The sequence below is a fragment of the Vicugna pacos genome, chromosome 10, assembly GCF_048564905.1.
Source record: "Vicugna pacos chromosome 10, VicPac4, whole genome shotgun sequence".
Classification (NCBI taxonomy): Eukaryota; Metazoa; Chordata; class Mammalia; order Artiodactyla; family Camelidae; genus Vicugna; species Vicugna pacos.
Window position 1 is genome coordinate 10,700,580 of NC_132996.1, and position 17,365 is coordinate 10,717,944.

General features: G+C 36.9%; 1 protein-coding gene across 3 annotated transcripts in view; it reads left to right on the plus strand.

Annotated features, from left to right (window-relative positions):
* SESN3 (sestrin 3) overlaps positions 1-17,365 on the plus strand; it is a 70,332-nt gene that overhangs the window by 41,311 nt on the left and 11,656 nt on the right. For 2 of the 3 annotated variants that reach the window (XM_031675326.2, XM_072968945.1), the window contains exons 3-8: positions 3,037-3,234; positions 4,895-5,077; positions 8,941-9,177; positions 9,676-9,850; positions 15,170-15,309; positions 16,148-16,338. In XM_031675326.2, coding sequence (XP_031531186.2) covers positions 3,037-3,234; positions 4,895-5,077; positions 8,941-9,177; positions 9,676-9,850; positions 15,170-15,309; positions 16,148-16,338 — 1,124 coding nt within the window. The remainder of the gene's footprint in view (positions 1-3,036; positions 3,235-4,894; positions 5,078-8,940; positions 9,178-9,675; positions 9,851-15,169; positions 15,310-16,147; positions 16,339-17,365) is intronic. The other variant, XM_031675327.2, reaches the window with a different exon arrangement.

The window sequence follows — 17,365 nt, forward strand, 5'->3', positions numbered from 1 at the left end:
ATAAAACATGATTTTTAAAAGTAACATAATTGTGTCAAAGAATAGCTCTATTTTTAATATGAAAATAAATGTTTTTTTCATTTCTTATTTTTACATCAGAAAACCACAGAAGGATTTTCTTTTCGCCTTCATTTATAAGATTTTATGCGTAATAATCTGCCTTCTTATTTTAAGAGTTAGGTAGTACCGCATGGTTAAAAAAAATTTACATTTTACCATATTTTATCTCAAATATAACTTTTCTGGACAAAGCTGCTAACAGTCATAAAACCTAATATTAACCTGAAGGTTTAAGGTTTTAAAATGACCAAGGTTTCATAGTGATTATCGGTTACGTTAATGTTAAGAAAAGACGTTTTGAAATGAAAGAGTGAGTTTCCCAACTAAACCTATTAGAGAAAGCATGATGTTATATCACTGGTAGTTCCCTTTTCGTTTGGTTCTAAGTCTCTGACGGGACAGAATGTCACAGAATCTCCACTACAAGCTGCACCTCTGATGAGAGCGGGGAGTTAAGATGGGAAATGCAAGGCAGAAAGATGGTAAGATGACACAAAGGGCATTATAATCAATATAGGACTTGTGTGCCTGTTTTGTGTGTATACATCTGTCTGAAAGACCACAGCAATGTTTAGGACCAGTAGATTCCTGGATGCCTCTATGCTTGGGCTAAGAAAAGTTGAAGGACCACTAATTGAGTTGTTCTCTGCTTTGAGGAGTCATTGATTCATATTGACTATGGTTATATATACTGATTTACTATTGGCTGCAAAGATATCCTTTATCTTAAAGCACCAACATTATTCCTGTATTGTTCGGAAATTAGTCAACACGTATTTATAGAATGCTTATTATGTGCCAGGCATTGTCTTAAAAGAAGGGATGAGGAGAATTTGAATAATACATGCCCCGTCAGTGCCGGAGTCAGCAGTTCCATCGCGTTCATTTTGCCTTTTTAGTGACCTTACCATTTGCATGCAACTCCGGAGTTAACAGCAATGTTTCAGCAGCTCAGGGACTGCAGCTGGTCTAGGTGGTGACCATGCATTAGAGAAACTGCTGTGTTTGTCCTGTTTCCCTCACATAGCACAGAGCTGCTCTTAGAGGGGTGATTGCCTCAGATACATAACGACTTCCTGAAACACAGTCTCTATGTATCTGAAGGTAATCTGGTTTGCAGGAGCAACTGCTGTTTTCAGGCTCTGTTGCATCATATGAATCTAATGTATTTTAGGCATCAGTTAAACAGAAGAAACTTCTGCTGGAAAACAAAACAAAAACAGCAAATATTCTGTCCCTAATTATATGTAGCTTATCTTGATCCTATTATGTTTTTAACTATCATCTTGGTCCCTGTAGTTGACAAACTGGCGGGAGGTGGGCAAAAGGAAATATACTTGGCTTTATAATGAACTGAAGTGGAATTGCCTCTTTTTTACACCATTGTCATTGACATTTCCTCACAGTTTACGTGTTCTGAACATTATATTTCCTTCGGGATTAAATTTTCCTCAGTCAATAGTGCCTTTGTGTAATTTGTTCTTATTTTCAGAAGAGACTGTGAAAACAGACTTGAAGAGTAAACAGAGTGTCTTTTTTATTTTCTTTTGAAATTAAAAAAAAATTTTTTTTTATTGAAGTACCGTCAGTTACAAAGTGTCAATCTCTGGTGTACAGCACAATGTCCCAGTCATGCATCTACATACATATATTCATTGTCATATACTTTTTCATTAAAGGTTATTACAAGATATTGAACATAGTTCCCTGTGCTATACAGAAGAAACTTTTTTTAAATCTATTTTTATATATAGTGGCTAAGATTTGTAAATCTCAAACTCCCAGATTTATGCCTTCCCACCCCCTTTCCCCGGGAACCATAAGATTTAAACAGTAGTGTGGATCTTTGAAAAGACCATTAGTCTGGGCTTCAGGAGATCTAGATGTTAGACTGGGCTCTGCTATTAAATAGGTGTATGAGCTTGAATTTAACTTGAATCTGTTTCCTTATATAAAATAAAGAACATATCCTTCTTAAGTCTAGAACTCTTAATTCTAAGATATCAATAAGTAATGAACCAGTTCTGGAAATATGCATCTGATGTCCATTAATTCCCACAGAGCTGGGTCCTTCTAAAAGGTGCTAATGAGCTCTTAACACCTTCAGAGCCAATTCTTGGTATGATGCCCAAGCTGTCATTGTTTATAAAGCTATATATAAATAGTCTATTTTTGAGAAAGCTCTTTTGATGCTCTCTGATGCAGCATGTCCATTTTAATAACTTACCTTGGTTTTAGAAATTAACATGTTAGGCTCAAAATAAGAATTCTGTTGTTCTTATTAATTTTTCAATTAACACGTTCTACAAATTACCATATTTTTCTTTGTCCCTAAAAAGACTTCAGAAGGCTTTTTTTTTATTTTTTATTTTTATGTTGAATAAGAAAAACAGCAGGGGGGAGGGTATAGCTCAGTAGTAGAGTATGTGCTTAGCATGCACGAGGTCCTGGGTTCAAACCTCAGTACCTCCGTTAAAATAAATAAATAAATAAACCTAATTATCTCCCCCCTCCCCTAAAAAACAACAAGCAAAAGATCAGACTGAAAATATTCATCTTAAGATAAATGTGATTAAGTAGCCTCATAGGCTATTGAGATAAAATTGTCAATATATGTAATCATATGCCACCGCGTTTGCCTCACCACAAGTTGGTGTGACAATGGCCAAGGAAGCAGGCTCTGGAAATTTTGCCTTACGTGCCTGACAAAGCAGATGGGAGCTTCTTTTCTCCAATTTCAAAACTGTGTGTATAAAATGTTTGCTAATTTGACATTTGTTGTTTAATAAATTGTAATCCCAGAGCCAAAAATGAATGGCGCTTTCTTTTTTATTTCTGTTTCTAATACGAGCAACCACATAATCTCACTGTCTGTGAACATCAAAAGAACATTTGTTAGCTTCAGTAATGGCATACCGTATGTAAACCCAAGGGCGTGTTTAATCGCGATCTTGCCTTGTGTTTCTTGGTTGGAAGGTTGTCCAAGCAAACACGGTGGATGAACGCACTAACTTTCTTGTGGAAGAATACTCGACTTCCGGGCGCTTGGACAACATCACCCAGGTCATGAGTCTGCACACGCAGTACCTGGAGTCTTTCCTGAGGAGCCAGTTCTACATGCTGCGCATGGACGGCCCGCTCCCTCTGCCGCACCGGCACTACATCGCCATCATGGTGCGCTGCGTCCCCGGGTCCCGTGCTCGCGTCGCGCCGTCCTCGCTTAGTCTTTCTCCCTCCTAGTATCGTGCGTGTGTGTGTGTGTGTGTGGAGCTACGAATACTTAATAGAAAAAAGAACTGAAGAAGCTGGTGGCCTTTTGTATCCCAAGTCCACTGGATGCATTTTGAACGCTTTAAGCCACTTAATGTACTAACATGTTTCTCATGTATCAGTAGAATCATTTTCCACATTTAATCTCTTACGATTAAAGATGCTCGTGGGGTCCAAAGTAACGTCCCTAGTATCTACAGGTTTTATTTGGGCTCCTGATAGCTTGCTTTTATGATTCCTATAAAACAAGGTTGTGACATTGTATTTAGTCATTCGGTCCGTGAAGAATATCACTAATTTGGCCAAATAAGAGGAACCTGTCAATCAGCACCAAACAAGACTCTGGATAAGAGGAGAATTCTTAAATGAATTATAATACTTCTAGGTTTAATACTTGGCATAAACTAGTTATCTAGTTAGTGTTTGGAGGGAAGAGAATTATGAGGTGGAATGATAGACAGCAGGAATAAGAAAGGTAGAAACCGGGTTGGGGGAGGGTAGAGCTCAGTGGTAGAGTGCATGCCTAGCATCGATGAGGTCCTGGGTTCAATCCCCAGCACCTCCGTTAAATCGATCAATCCGTTAATCAGTCTAATTACTGCTCCCCTCCCCACCCCACGCCCCCAAAAAAGGAAAGAAAAAAAGAAAAAGAAGGGTAGAAACTGCTACAGTTGGACCATTGCTGGGAAAAAGAGGAAGAAGGATGAGATTCAAGTGCTATATTGGGAGAGGTTAGCGGAACAGCTGGGCTAGCAGAGCTAGCAAAGCCAGACCGGGGTCAGTTTCCGTCAAGTTTATTTGTTTATGCGCTCTCTGAAGTTTTAAACAACCACAAGAAAAGGGCGCATTCCGTGTTTTATTAAACAATGAACTCGAGCAAGATTCTTCAGCATAAGATTTTGACGACATTTAAGGCTGAAAGCTGACCTAGAATGGTCACAGACAGAGAAATAAGATGCAGAAAGTAGAAAAAAACAATGCTATTGTACTGAGAAGCAGCCCTGAGGACGTGAGAGGTGGAAAAGTCCGCTATGCATGGGTTTCCCCGTTGTCAATATCAAGGCTGATTCTGGCTGGTGTAAGCAGGAAAGGGTCAGTGAGTTCCAGTTTTATCTCCATTGGATAATGGGCACAGAGAAGGCTGATTCACAATTATCTCAAAGGGAGTAAGAGAAATATTCAGGTTAGCATGCATTCTGCATTGGTGCAATACAAGTTAGTGAGATTTTATTGTGTTTTGAATAGAATACTGTTGATATCATTTACCATAATGAAATGAACATGCATTTCTTTAACATAACCAGGAAGTGGGTCCTAGATTTAACCGCACCAACTTCTGGATGAGGAGGTAATTGGCTTCATGTGGCATTTGCTTGTACCAGCTTTATGTATAGATTCAAGAATCTATGACAGCATTGTGATGGAAGTTTCAGGAGGAAGATGCTGTAGGAAAGAATGATTAGCTATAAAAATTACTAACTCCATCTAAATTATTGGTTTGGTAATAGTAGAGTAAGACTTACCATGACAGTTTTATCCACTAACTCTTTTCTTTGTATTTTAGGCTGCAGCTAGACATCAGTGTTCTTACCTAATAAACATGCATGTGGATGAATTTTTAAAGACAGGCGGTATTGCTGAGTGGTTGAATGGTTTGGAATATGTACCACAAAGACTGAAAAATCTTAATGAAATAAACAAGCTGTTAGCACACCGACCCTGGCTGATCACAAAAGAGCACATTCAGGTACTGTTTCTTTGGGGGGGAAAAGAAAACGTTTATTAGTTATTCTAAGAGTTAATTTTTTTTGGTTAAGTCTTTTGCTTAAGACTTAATTTTAAATACTTGCATATTGGGACCTTGAAAATGAGAAATAGTGTCTTCATATGTGTAGAAAAGATCAATTTAGAAAGTCAGTGGGTTTAATTTAAATATAAATGAATACTCCTCTTTAATCAGTAATTCGCTTGTACAAATGCTTTAGCGAGGAGCTGTGAGAAAAGCTTTCTATTTTATGGCAGTAGGTAGAACAAAGAAAATATATTAGCAGGAGAAGATACCTGGGTTCTAGTCTCTAACCCTGTTACCCACACGTTTGAGACCTTGTGGTCACAAGTAAGTTAATTTCTGGGGGCCTTGGTAGTTCCCCGTTCTGCAAAATGAAAGGCTTAGATTAAATGAGTTGTAAGCTCTTTTCGAGTTCTAACATTTCATAATTTTAAGATTTTGAAAAAAATGATTTTGCGGACACATATGATTTGCCAGCTGGTGTGTGAATGCTGAAATGCCTCTGGAAACTAGAACTTAGATGAGAACTAGAATTGTGATTGACTGGGGCCCTTGCCCTTCAGAAGGAACACCTGTGGAATGTCTCTAGGGTGAGGTGGTTGTGCACTGTCCTCGGCACTGTGGTTGGCCACTGGTCACTATTCAATAAATAGGAGTCATCATCTAAACCATTATTGGTAGGAGCCTTAGGTATTTCAAATGCCTGTTTCTAATTTATAGAAGTGTCGTTGGTGTGTTTTTTTTTTAATCCTCTTATTAAACTACAGTTTTGTTAGTTACTTGCCCGATTAAACCCAACTTAGCTTTTGTCAATCTGTATATGCTCAGATTTTTATGATCTGCCTGGGAATCTGTGAAGCACAGTGCTGTCCTGAGGTCTGTGTTCTGGTTTGATAACATGGTAGTGAGCTAAAGGAACTGATCATTATTTTTCTGTCACATGTAAGTAACTTTGTGCCAGATACTTTGGTGAGTCTAAAAAGATAGACCCTGCCCTAGACATGCTGGGAGTCTTAGCGGGGAGAGCCAGGTAGGTAATTAAGACAACAATCACTACACAATAGTGTATGAATGTATATGAATAAAAAGAATGGAACCAGGAGGTTTGACAAAAGGGGTAACATTTGAGATGGGTCTTCAAGAATAAGTGGGAATTTTCAAGTAGAGGAGGGCATTCCAGACAGACAGTCGGGTGTGAAATATTGTGAAATATTAAAAAAAAGTAGCTAACAGCTTCAAGCTACTGAAGTGTAGGAATGGTTATGTAGGGTGGAGGATGGGAGAGAGAAAGAATTGAGATCATATTATGTGACCCAGTGAATACTGTATTAAAGAATTGGTGTTGTATCCTCAGAAAGTTATGCTCTCCAGAGTTACAATAGTTCAGGGGGGGCAATAAGACGACCCTTCAAAATGTTAGAAAATGTGTGTGTGTTGTATGTGTCGTTATCTCATTGTTCCAAATTTCTGTATTTGTGTATTATATAATAGTAGTATTCCAGTACCTGTCTATAACTGATCTATATAAAATGTTGTATTTCATAAGAATATATTTATTTATAAAGAAGTATACATACCATCAGGAGTTGGGCCCCCCAACTGGTACGGTCAGAAGACTATATGATGAAAAGAGCTTCGATAACTATGATAAAGAATTGAGAATCATTAAAGAAAATTGACCTGAGTTGTAACACGAGTGTATTTGGTGATGAGGAAGGTAAATTATGAATGGTGCAGACTAGAAGCAGGGAAGCCAGTCATAATTCACCTGGGAAGTTTGGGTTTTTTAAAGCCACAGGGAAATAAAGAGGAGGGAGCCGACTGTACGTAATTATTTAGCATGAGAATAAGCAGAACTTGGTGACTGGCAGGAAGTGAGGCTGGAGCAAGGCAGTGGGACAGGAGAATAGCTCTAAGGCTTCCACCAGCTTGACTGGGCAAAAAGCAGTGCCATGAGCAGGATAGCACACAGAGCCTTGAGATTGGAAGATTCTGACGTCTGTGTAACGATGCCCAGTTACTGAAGGAAATACAGGTCCGTAGCCCAAGCTAAAGGGTAGATAAGCAATAACATTGGATAATTATATATAGATAAGCACAGGTCAAGTTGAGGGACCAAATGATCCATCCAGCGAGATAGTGTACAAGGAAAGGTCATACATAGAACAAAGCCAGCCAACATGATGAAGGCAAACAGGAAAAGAAGAGGTCTGGGAGGGAGACGGAGAAAGATGCATCACAGGGTAGGAAGGGCACTACTGAAAAAATAGTAGAATTGCTGGTCAAAGGAGGTTCATTTCAAGAAAAGAAGTGAGGAAAATGTAAATTACGCAGGGATCAAATAATATACAGACTAAAAAGAATGAGTCAGATTTGGCCATTTGGGGGTCATTGTGAATTTAGTGAAAGTAGCTTCAAGAGTTTGAAAAAGAAGCCAGGCTATAATGAATAAAAAAGTAGAAATTAATATAAGGTGAGAGATTCGGGAGAATGAGTGTTGGCTCTCCTTTCAGGTTTCATGATAATCCTGCAAAGACGGACGAGGGTGTTGTAAATTCTGCCAATCCTTTTGGAAGCTCTTTGGCAGTATTATCAAAAGTCCTAAAAAATATTAGCCACCTCTGCTCTAGAAGTCCTATTAGGAATTGTTTATAAAATATGAATGAAGCTACAGCATGAAGATGCTGTTTATAGTAGCACATAAAAAGAAATTTTGAAGACATAGTTCTGGGCTGTAATATAGCCCTGCTTAAAAATTAACAGAAGACGGTGTAGCCTCATGAAAATTGAACATGTCAAAATGTCAAGTTTGAAAAGCAAAGAAAAATGGATGTATCGTCTGATTATATAATTATGCTTATAAAAATAAAAGATATATAGAAGTTACAACAGAGTGGTAGAATATGATTGATTTTTTCCTTTTTTCCCCCTGAGCTCTTGGTAATATTATATTAAATTTGGTAATATATTGAATCTGTATGTAGTTGAATAATGAAGAGTAAAGCAAAGGTGGTTTTTTTTGGTTTGGGGTTTTAGCTGTGAAGTGAGCCAAGTGAAAGTTTTAGATTTGTGATGGTGGGAAGGGGGCGCTATGAGACGTACCCCCACCCACCCACATAACACACTGAGAAAGAGACAGACAGACACACAAAGACTGATGGGAGAGAATCCCTGATGGATTAATAGATGGAATTGGTAGTGGAGGGATTCCTGATTTTAATGGCTTCACTTATGATACCTTCATTCATCTGGAGAGTCAAGTGAAATAGCATATACAAAAATGCTTTGATTTTTTTATGTTCTCTCAAATGTGGGGTAGTGTTGTACAGTTTCTATCATCTGCTGTACGTTCTTTCTCCATCAGACAAGATGTCTAAAAGATAACTAAAAGTTGACGTACCAAATGAAATTTTTATGTGATTTCTTTTTAAGGTAGGGTCTCTACCTTAAAACCTTAAAATGAATGGTTTTGCTAGATCATCGTTTAAAGTCCCTAGGCTTCAGTGTTCTTGGATTCTCAAAAATACCTCATTAAAATAGCATGATATGGAAAAGTGCTTCGGAAGCAGACGTCCCAGTGTGTGTGTAAGAAATTTCGAGAAAGCCACAAGGTAGTTATTATTGTCAAGTTTGATAGGTTTAAGGTTAACATTGTTTAACCAAAATTGTATCTTCAATACGTGAAACATTTTTAAAGGGAATTTTAAGTATTATTACTATAAATGGACTTAGGAAATTTTGTAGCTGTTCCATCCTTTCCAAAACTGCTTTGCAGCATTCTCTGATTTTCATTTTTACTCTGATTTGCTTCCTCATTTCAGAAACTTGTCAAAACTGGAGAAAATAATTGGTCCCTGCCCGAACTGGTACATGCTGTGGTCCTGCTGGCACACTATCATGCTTTGGCAAGCTTCGTTTTTGGTAGTGGCATCAATCCAGAGAGAGATCCAGAGATTTCCAATGGGTTCAGGCTGATATCAGTTAACAATTTCTGCGTGTGTGATCTCGCTAATGACAACAACATAGAGAATGCATCCCTTACAGGCGGCAACTTTGGGGTTTGTCTGCTTAACTGTTTTTCTTTACTATTTTGCGTTTAACATTGCTAATGTTAAAAATATCTAGAGAATTTTATTATCTATTAAACAAGATATTATATGCTTGAAATAATTTTGCATAATCTTTATTACTGTAAAAATTTAACCTGTACCTAAAGTTCTGAGTTGTCTTAAAGAGGCTTTTAAAGCAAATACATTTTATTACAAATCATAAGTCTGCCTCATTTTTTAAACTAAGCAATACTCTAATTGAATGCACACCAGATTCTAGAATTCTAGATTAAGTAAATCCATTCATAGAAATTTTCTATATTTATAGCTGAAGCCAAAACACCGTACTTATGAACATGTTTGATTTTGTTACGTGATTTTCTTTGGAGTTACTGGAAAACCCACTTAAGAACTTAATAACTATACCCATGACATTGGGAGATGAAGACATTTACTGAAACAACTTTTAATATTAGTATCACTCAACATTATCTTCTCTTGCTCCAGATTGTAGATTCTCTAAGTGAGCTAGAGGCCTTAATGGAAAGAATGAAAAGGCTTCAAGAAGAAAGGGAAGATGAAGAGGCATCTCAGGAAGAAATGACCACTCGCTTTGAGAAGGAGAAGAAAGAAAGTCTTTATGTGGTCCCTGGAGATACTTTTCATTCATTTCCTCATTCAGGTGCTTTTTCTCTTTCACCGTCTTTCCCTTTTGGTTGTTCTTAGAACCCTAGCAGACCACCTCCAGCACTTTCCATAGGGATATGTCAAAACCACTCTACTCCCGTGTTCTTTTTACTTTGCTCTCCTCTACCTGACCCTGGTGTTGTTGCTTCCCTCTGATGTTGGTGCATCTTTGAATATATTTCAGATCCAGTTGAGAGGTGCTTCAGCTTTGTAGTTCACACTGTAGCCTGGATAAAATGTTATTCACAGCAGATCAGTTGCTTATCAAGTTAGATAGCAATGTTTAATTCATCCTACCTTGGTTGATTTTTTTTTTTTAATGATAAGTGAAATCCTGTTTCAACAGATGCCATTTGTAAGAAATACCACTGCCTTTTCTGTGGGTGGGGAGTGGGTAGGAGGAGCGTTCTTGCCGCTGCTTTTCCAGATTAGTTCTAAAATTACACAGCACTCGCATTTGCATTTCTTTGGAGAAACCTTTGGAATTTTATAAAAATGTATTATTTAGGTCATTTTCTTAGATTGAATTTGGAGGAATTCATTTTGTATTAAAAGCTAGGCTTCTTGGCTCTAGTCTTAAAAACACATTTTTTTCCCCCTAATACTCTGAGAGACTTTGAAATAGGAGGGAAACTTTTCAATTATGGCTGAAAAAGATATTGAACACTGCATAGTAAATGTTACTAAAATAGCATACACTCAATAGACTTTGAAAGCTTAAACTCTTCAGAGTCATCAATCTATGTAACATTTATTTTTAAACTAGAGTTTCATTAGTTTAAAAGAGGGTTTCAAAATGACTAACTGTGAGGCTAGTTGGTCTCATAAATTCTGAGGGTCATTGATTGGCCACAACTTGTTTGTTAAATGTCAAATATGGTGTTGACCAATAGCTCTCAGAAGTTTTATCAAGAACCCCTTTTATCATTTCCCCCCATGATCCTTTTTATGAAAGATTTTATCTACCATGTTGAGTATATTAAATAACCATTTCTCAGAGCCTCTAACCAGCAGGAATTCCCAAATAAAGAAGCTTAGCATTTTAATTATTGGTTTACTTATTTATACTGCAAACATTTATCGAACCCCACGTAGTCTCAGCAGTGTGGTATGTACTACAGTTTTCAGGCTAAAATGAAACATGTTTCCTGCCCTCTGGGGGCTCTCACTGCTAGTGGGAGAGAAATAAATAATTACAATAACATTGCAGAGTGTGAAGGGTCTATGAACCCAGTCACGATCGGGGAGGAGTGGACAAAAGGGGTCCTGGAGGAAGATTTCCTCCAGCCGCTGGGATCTAAGCTAAATTGAAGAAACTTGAGTGCAAGGGAGACAGATGGTGGCTGGGGGATGGGGAGCTGGTAGTAAAGCATCCAAGCCTGAGGCAGGGCACTGTGGTAAGGAAACAGGATGCTGGGTGCAGGAGCAAGTGGTTCTGTGTTGTTAGGACATAACTCATGAGGTAGGTCACATGAGGAAGAAGCTGATTAGGTAGATAAAGGCCTTATCATGATGACCTTTCTAACCTTAAAGAGCACGTAACCTACCAGATTTGGGGCATTTTGATTTGCAATGTCTATTAAAACCTCCAGCCTGGAGACATCTAATAATGTGCTTCTCAGACTTTAATGTGCACGTGAGTCATGGAAGAGTCTTGCTGAAATGCACATTTGTATTCATTCCATCTGGGCCAGGACCTGAGAAGCCACGTTTCTCTCATGCCTCCAGGTGATGCCCGTGTTGGTGGTCTGCGCACCACACTTGGAGCAACAAGGTTGAGAAGAAGAGGGTTTTAAGCTCAAGATAAAGTTTTAGACGTTATCAGCATCTATTTAGGAGTTAAAATTGAAAGAATTGTTTATAAAAATCATCCAGGGAAAATAGATGGGCCAAAGGAAAGTAAGAAGCCTAGGATGAACCTTCTAGATAAACTAATATTTTAAAATGTAAACACTTTTATTAAGGTAATATCTATTTGCTTTTAGACATTAATTTTTTAAAGCTTCTCTAAGACCATAGAGCTTGAAGAACATAAATGTTTTATTTCTTTTAGTTTTTTTTTTTTAATATTGAAAATATGTTTTAGAATACTAGTCTTTACCCTCTTGGACCCTTGAGCAAGGACTACTGCTTTCTAAAGTGAATTTTGACCAGGAAGTCTTAGACCCTAGCCAAAAATTCTGTTCTGATTTTAACAGAAGAGGCTGTATCATTTATGAATTATTCAAGGAAATAAATCATTTTATTATTTACTCTTAACCATTCCCAGTACTAAATTTGCTGGTCACACAAAGATAACAGAAAAATGACTCAGGATGTGGCTAACTGAGTCATTTTTATAGATTTACCATGTTTTAAAATGGAAATAGAAATTTCTTTTCCCTATAACGAGTTTCTTGCTTTGATCAGTGTGATAAAGCATTTCAGATTCCATGTAGAGATTATTCTAAAAATAGTTTTTCAAGCCTTTTGAAGAAAATAAATGTTTAAGGTGTTCTACAAGGGTTGTATTCTGTCGCTTGGTAACAAAATTAACTAGCTTTTATTGTTTTTTGTTTTGTTTTTTCAGGTTAGAATGGTGTTCCATTACTGTAACATAGGATTTTCTGTGTTTCTATTTGTATTATATTAGTAGCCACCTCTCAGGAGCGGAAGAATGCAGATAAACAGAAAATACCATTTCCTTTCAGTCCAGAGTTCGAAATATTTGTTTAGATAGAATTAAAACTGGAGTTTTAGATTTGTCGATCAGAGTACCAATTTTAACTCCTTTTTTAAGAAGTTTTAACTTCTTAAGATAAATTTAGGAAAAAATATTCGTTGTTTGAGAGAACTGTGAACATTACTTTCTGTGGACAAAACTGTGAAGAAAACAGTCTTGATTGACTCCTAATTTGAAAATGAATAAGTAGACATTCTTTGTAGGATAAAGCCTCCCTTATTTGGGTTTACTCTTTATTATTTATTTTTCAATGTTTAAAGGTCCTGTGGCAACTTGCAAGTATATATAAGCAAAACAGAAACTATCAGCAAAGTCAGAGGAACCAGCTGCGTAACAGCCAGCTCCGAGATCAGGGTTTAGCCACGTGAGACCACATGGTTGTACAGTGTGGGGAGAAAGACCCTCTCAAGAGAGAAACTGTTTTATAGAGCTTATCACTCACTTGTCTTGGTTTAACTTCACTTTGTTAGACACAGGACTCCTACCTGTCATAGCAGCCTCAGTGATTGCCACTACATTTTACATTTTTGGCCTCATTTATGTTGATTATTATGTGATGGATTGAACTAAGGAAACCATAACCTCATACGTAAATATTAAGAGATAGTGCATTGAAAACACCATTTTTTAAGTGTTTCTAGTTACCCAGAGGCTGAAGCACAGGGAAACAATGAAGTAGTTGTGGGGCTGGGCTGAGGAGAAGCCTAAGCTTTCACTCCAGAGAACTAAATATCAGCTAAAAGCTTCAGACCAGGTGGGGAGGGGATAGCACAGTGGTAGAGCACTTGCTTAGCATGCACGAGGTCCTGGATTCAATCCCCAGTACCACCATTTAAATAAATAACCTAATTACCTCCTCCCCACCAAAAAAAATTAAAAATAAAAATAAATAAAATTAAAAGTCATTAAAAATAAAAGCTTCAGACCAATTCAAGTAGTTTAATGTTTACAAATTTTCCACATCATCTTAACATACACTGTATTTGTTACTGATGCTCAGTACTGACAACAGTTTTAGTTAGTTTATTTATTTCTTTAGTATGTAATTCTTTTTTTTATTAAAGAAACACAGAAAAAGTAGATATTAAGTGCATAGCATTAGATCGGGTATGTTGTCAGTCCTCCACAAGTGCCGGTTTCTTCTCTTCATGTGTGATGAAGTCATATAAGAATTTTAATAAGCTATTTCCTAAGTTGGGTAATCTGGGCATTGGATTTTTCCTGCCTGTATTAAGCCCCCTGATTAGTTCATGCCAGTGACCTAAGGAAAGGTTAAAACTTGTGAGAAAAGAATATTCATTGCTAGGATTTTCGTGAAATAGCAAAGATTAAAGATAATGAAGCTACTGCCATTCTGTCAGATCTTTTGGATTAATTACTATAATTTCACTTGTGTTTTAAGCTTCTTAAGACTGTCCACTTAAGAATTATAGTTTTTATTATACCACAAAATTGTTTTATTAACTATGTATTTAATATTTATTCATTATTTATCAAATACTGAATTTATTTAACAGTAATTAAAACACTGATTAGGAAAATATTATTCTTTGCATGGAAGACACTTTTTTTTACTTTTATTTTGAAAAATACGTGTTCATTTTTGAGAGTAGAAGTTAGTAAATAAAGGTTGTTTATTCCCTTTTAGTGGTTGAAATCAGAAAAAAGTAATTGTAAAGACAGACTAACCTTGAAAAAAAAAAGTAAGTTGTAAAAGAATTACCTTTAAATCAAATTAACATGTGTTTACAATTTTCCAGTGGTAAATTTTTAATATTAAAAGGTATATACAGAAGTCAGATGTCTTAAAATATTATTATAGTCTTCCTATCTTCCTGAGTGCCATTTTGATCGTATTCTAATCACAGTCTCATCAGCACATTGTTTACTTCATATTTTGTATTTTGTTTTCATGTACACAGAAAAGCTCACCTCCCTTAGGAGTAAAACTTAATGAATTTTACACACAGCCTTCCTGCTTAACCAGCACCCAAGTCAACTAAGAGCATAGCAGTGGCACCTAAAAGTCCACTTTCCTCTCTGTTGTTTGCCCTTTCCAGCCCTTCTCCCTGGCTGCCAAAAATGAACTCTATCAAACTAATTTTCACTGTGAATACATTCAGATGAAACACTGTCTAATTTTAACAAACTCCATCTTGACATTAAACTCGATTAAAGTAGTCTTTCCCCTTCATCCGTTCTCTTTCCCCACACCCTACTCCATCCCCCAGACAGATCAAAATAATGTTTAAGCTTTATATTCAAAGGCCTGTGCTATCTTCCTTTTCTAAATAATAAATTTCTCAATTTCTTTCTAAGTAATAAAACTCGTGTCTTGATCTTCTGTTACTACTGTTTAAATATTTCAATTTAGTCAATTTTTTGCCTGTGTAACTACAGCTAAATGTTATGATTGCCAGTATTTGGTAGTGAAATTGTATTCAGAACATCAGCAAACGATATGTTATATAATTTTAAGCCATGAAGTCAATATTGTCACTTTGGGAATTCCGTGGAAAAGCTAAAGCTAGAAAGTGGAGGAAAATGAAGTTGATTCATTGTTCTAACTCTGTACGGTGTCCCTAACCCTAGATTGCTCATTACCATCCTTAGATTTTGAGGATGACATGATTGTAACTTCTGATGTCTCCCGCTATATTGAGGACCCCGGTTTTGGGTATGAAGACTTTGCCAGACGAGGGGAGGAGCATTTGCCAACGTTCCGAGCTCAGGTATGAGATGCCTTTAATTCAGAGAAACTGGAGGATAAATACTACCATTTTAACTGTGGTTGTTGAAATGTCAATAAATTGACTTCTAAAGAAATGAATAGGTCATTTGGATAGAGCCTGTAAATATTTTTACTTCACCTCCTTTTCGACCTTGTCTAGTTTGATGTTCCAGTAGGTGGATTATTGTTTCAATATTTTCCCCTCTAAGAAGTCAAAAGGAAACTGCTTTATTAGGTTACTTGCATTATTAGATGGTTGCTTGTATAATGTTCATTTTTTGGAGAGAAGCAGGTAGGAAATCGAGTGATATGATCACATTTATAATAAAAAGGCATTTTGTAATAAGATTATACACCAGTTGTCATGGGCTTAAGGGCCACCTCTCCCCCACCGCTAGAAAACAGCCCCAGTAGAGACGTGGTTCTTAAAGAAGGTACCAGTGTGAATGAAGACTGACTCCCCTGGGCTTGTTTCAGATGATCGAGATGATCAGCTAACTGTCCATGTCACAGAGTAGGTTCTGTCACACAGGAATAGTCCAAGGTCTTCTGGGTCTGGGTGTACCCACAGGCCTTCCAGATAAGGGCATAGTTTGCATAGTACTTGCCCACAGGAGGTCGACAGAGTTTATCACCAAGGCGCCAAACCCTGGACCCATGGAGGAAACGGTTTGGCCCTCCCATCTACAAACTGATGTGAACATTCTTAGCAAAGCTACAAATTTAGAACCAAATGTGAAATACCTCCACTTACTTGCCTCGGTAGTTATATTTAACAAAAACCTGAAATTTAAATGGAGAATGGCTGTTGTGTAATTGGATACCTTTTATTCTTTTAGGACTACACCTGGGAAAATCATGGGTTCTCCCTGGTGAACAGACTTTATTCTGACATTGGGCATCTCCTTGATGAAAAGTTCCGCATGGTCTACAATCTCACCTATAACACTATGGCCACCCACGAGGCTGTGGACACAACCATGCTGCGCAGAGCTTTATTTAACTACGTTCACTGTATGTTTGGAATCAGGTAGGGCCATTGCGGAGACAGCTTTATACGTCTCTAAATGAAATTTCTTTTTCTTTCTTTCTTTCTTTCTTTCTTTCTTTCTTTCTTTCTTTCTTTCTTTCTTTCTTTCTTTCTTTCTTTCTTCCTTCCTTCCTTCCTTCCTTCCTTCCTTCCTTCCTTCCTTCCTTCCTTCCTTCCTTCCTTCCTTCCTTCCTTCCTTCCTATTCAGTTTATTGAAGTCTAGTCAGTTTACAATGTTGCGTCAATTTCTGGTGTACAGCATAATGTTTCAGTCATACATACATGCTTTCATTTTCATATTCTTTTTTCATTATACATTACTACAAGATATTAAATATAGTTTCCTGTGCTATACAGTAGAAACTTGTTTATCTATTTGATATATAGTAGTTTGTATCTGCAAATCCCGAACTCCCAATTTATCCCTTCCCACCCCCTTTCCCCCCTGGTAACCATAAGTTTGTTCTCTACGCCTGTGAGTCTGTTTCTGTTTTGTAAATAAGTTCATTTGTGTCTTTTTTTTTTTTTTTTTTAGATTCCACATATAAGTGATATCTAAATGAAAATTCTGACAGGAATCTTACTTTTATCCTGTTTAGGAGTATACATATCTAGGGAGAAAATATTACTTGTGGACTTATGATTTTTAAAAATTAATTCAATTTTATAGAAATGCATTTTTCTTTGTTGTGAATCTTAACATACATGCATAAATACAGTAATAAGAATTTACTAATGAGGGAAGCCATGTGTAATCATTGGGAATAGGAGACAATCACTCAATTTGAGAATCCTTTCTGGAAGCACTAGACAGTTAAAAATATATATGATGTCCATTTAATAACTTTAATAAGTGCTGGTTGATTGGTTTGTTGGTTCTTGAACGAAAGGTAATTAGGGTATAAATGAAACTAGGATCAAGTCTGCCGTCATAAAGCTTATATAAGCTCACTTAAGAAACTCTAAGTCAGTATAAATGGCCTCTAAATTAAGAAAATTAGTATTGAGAGAACAGGAAGTAAATGAG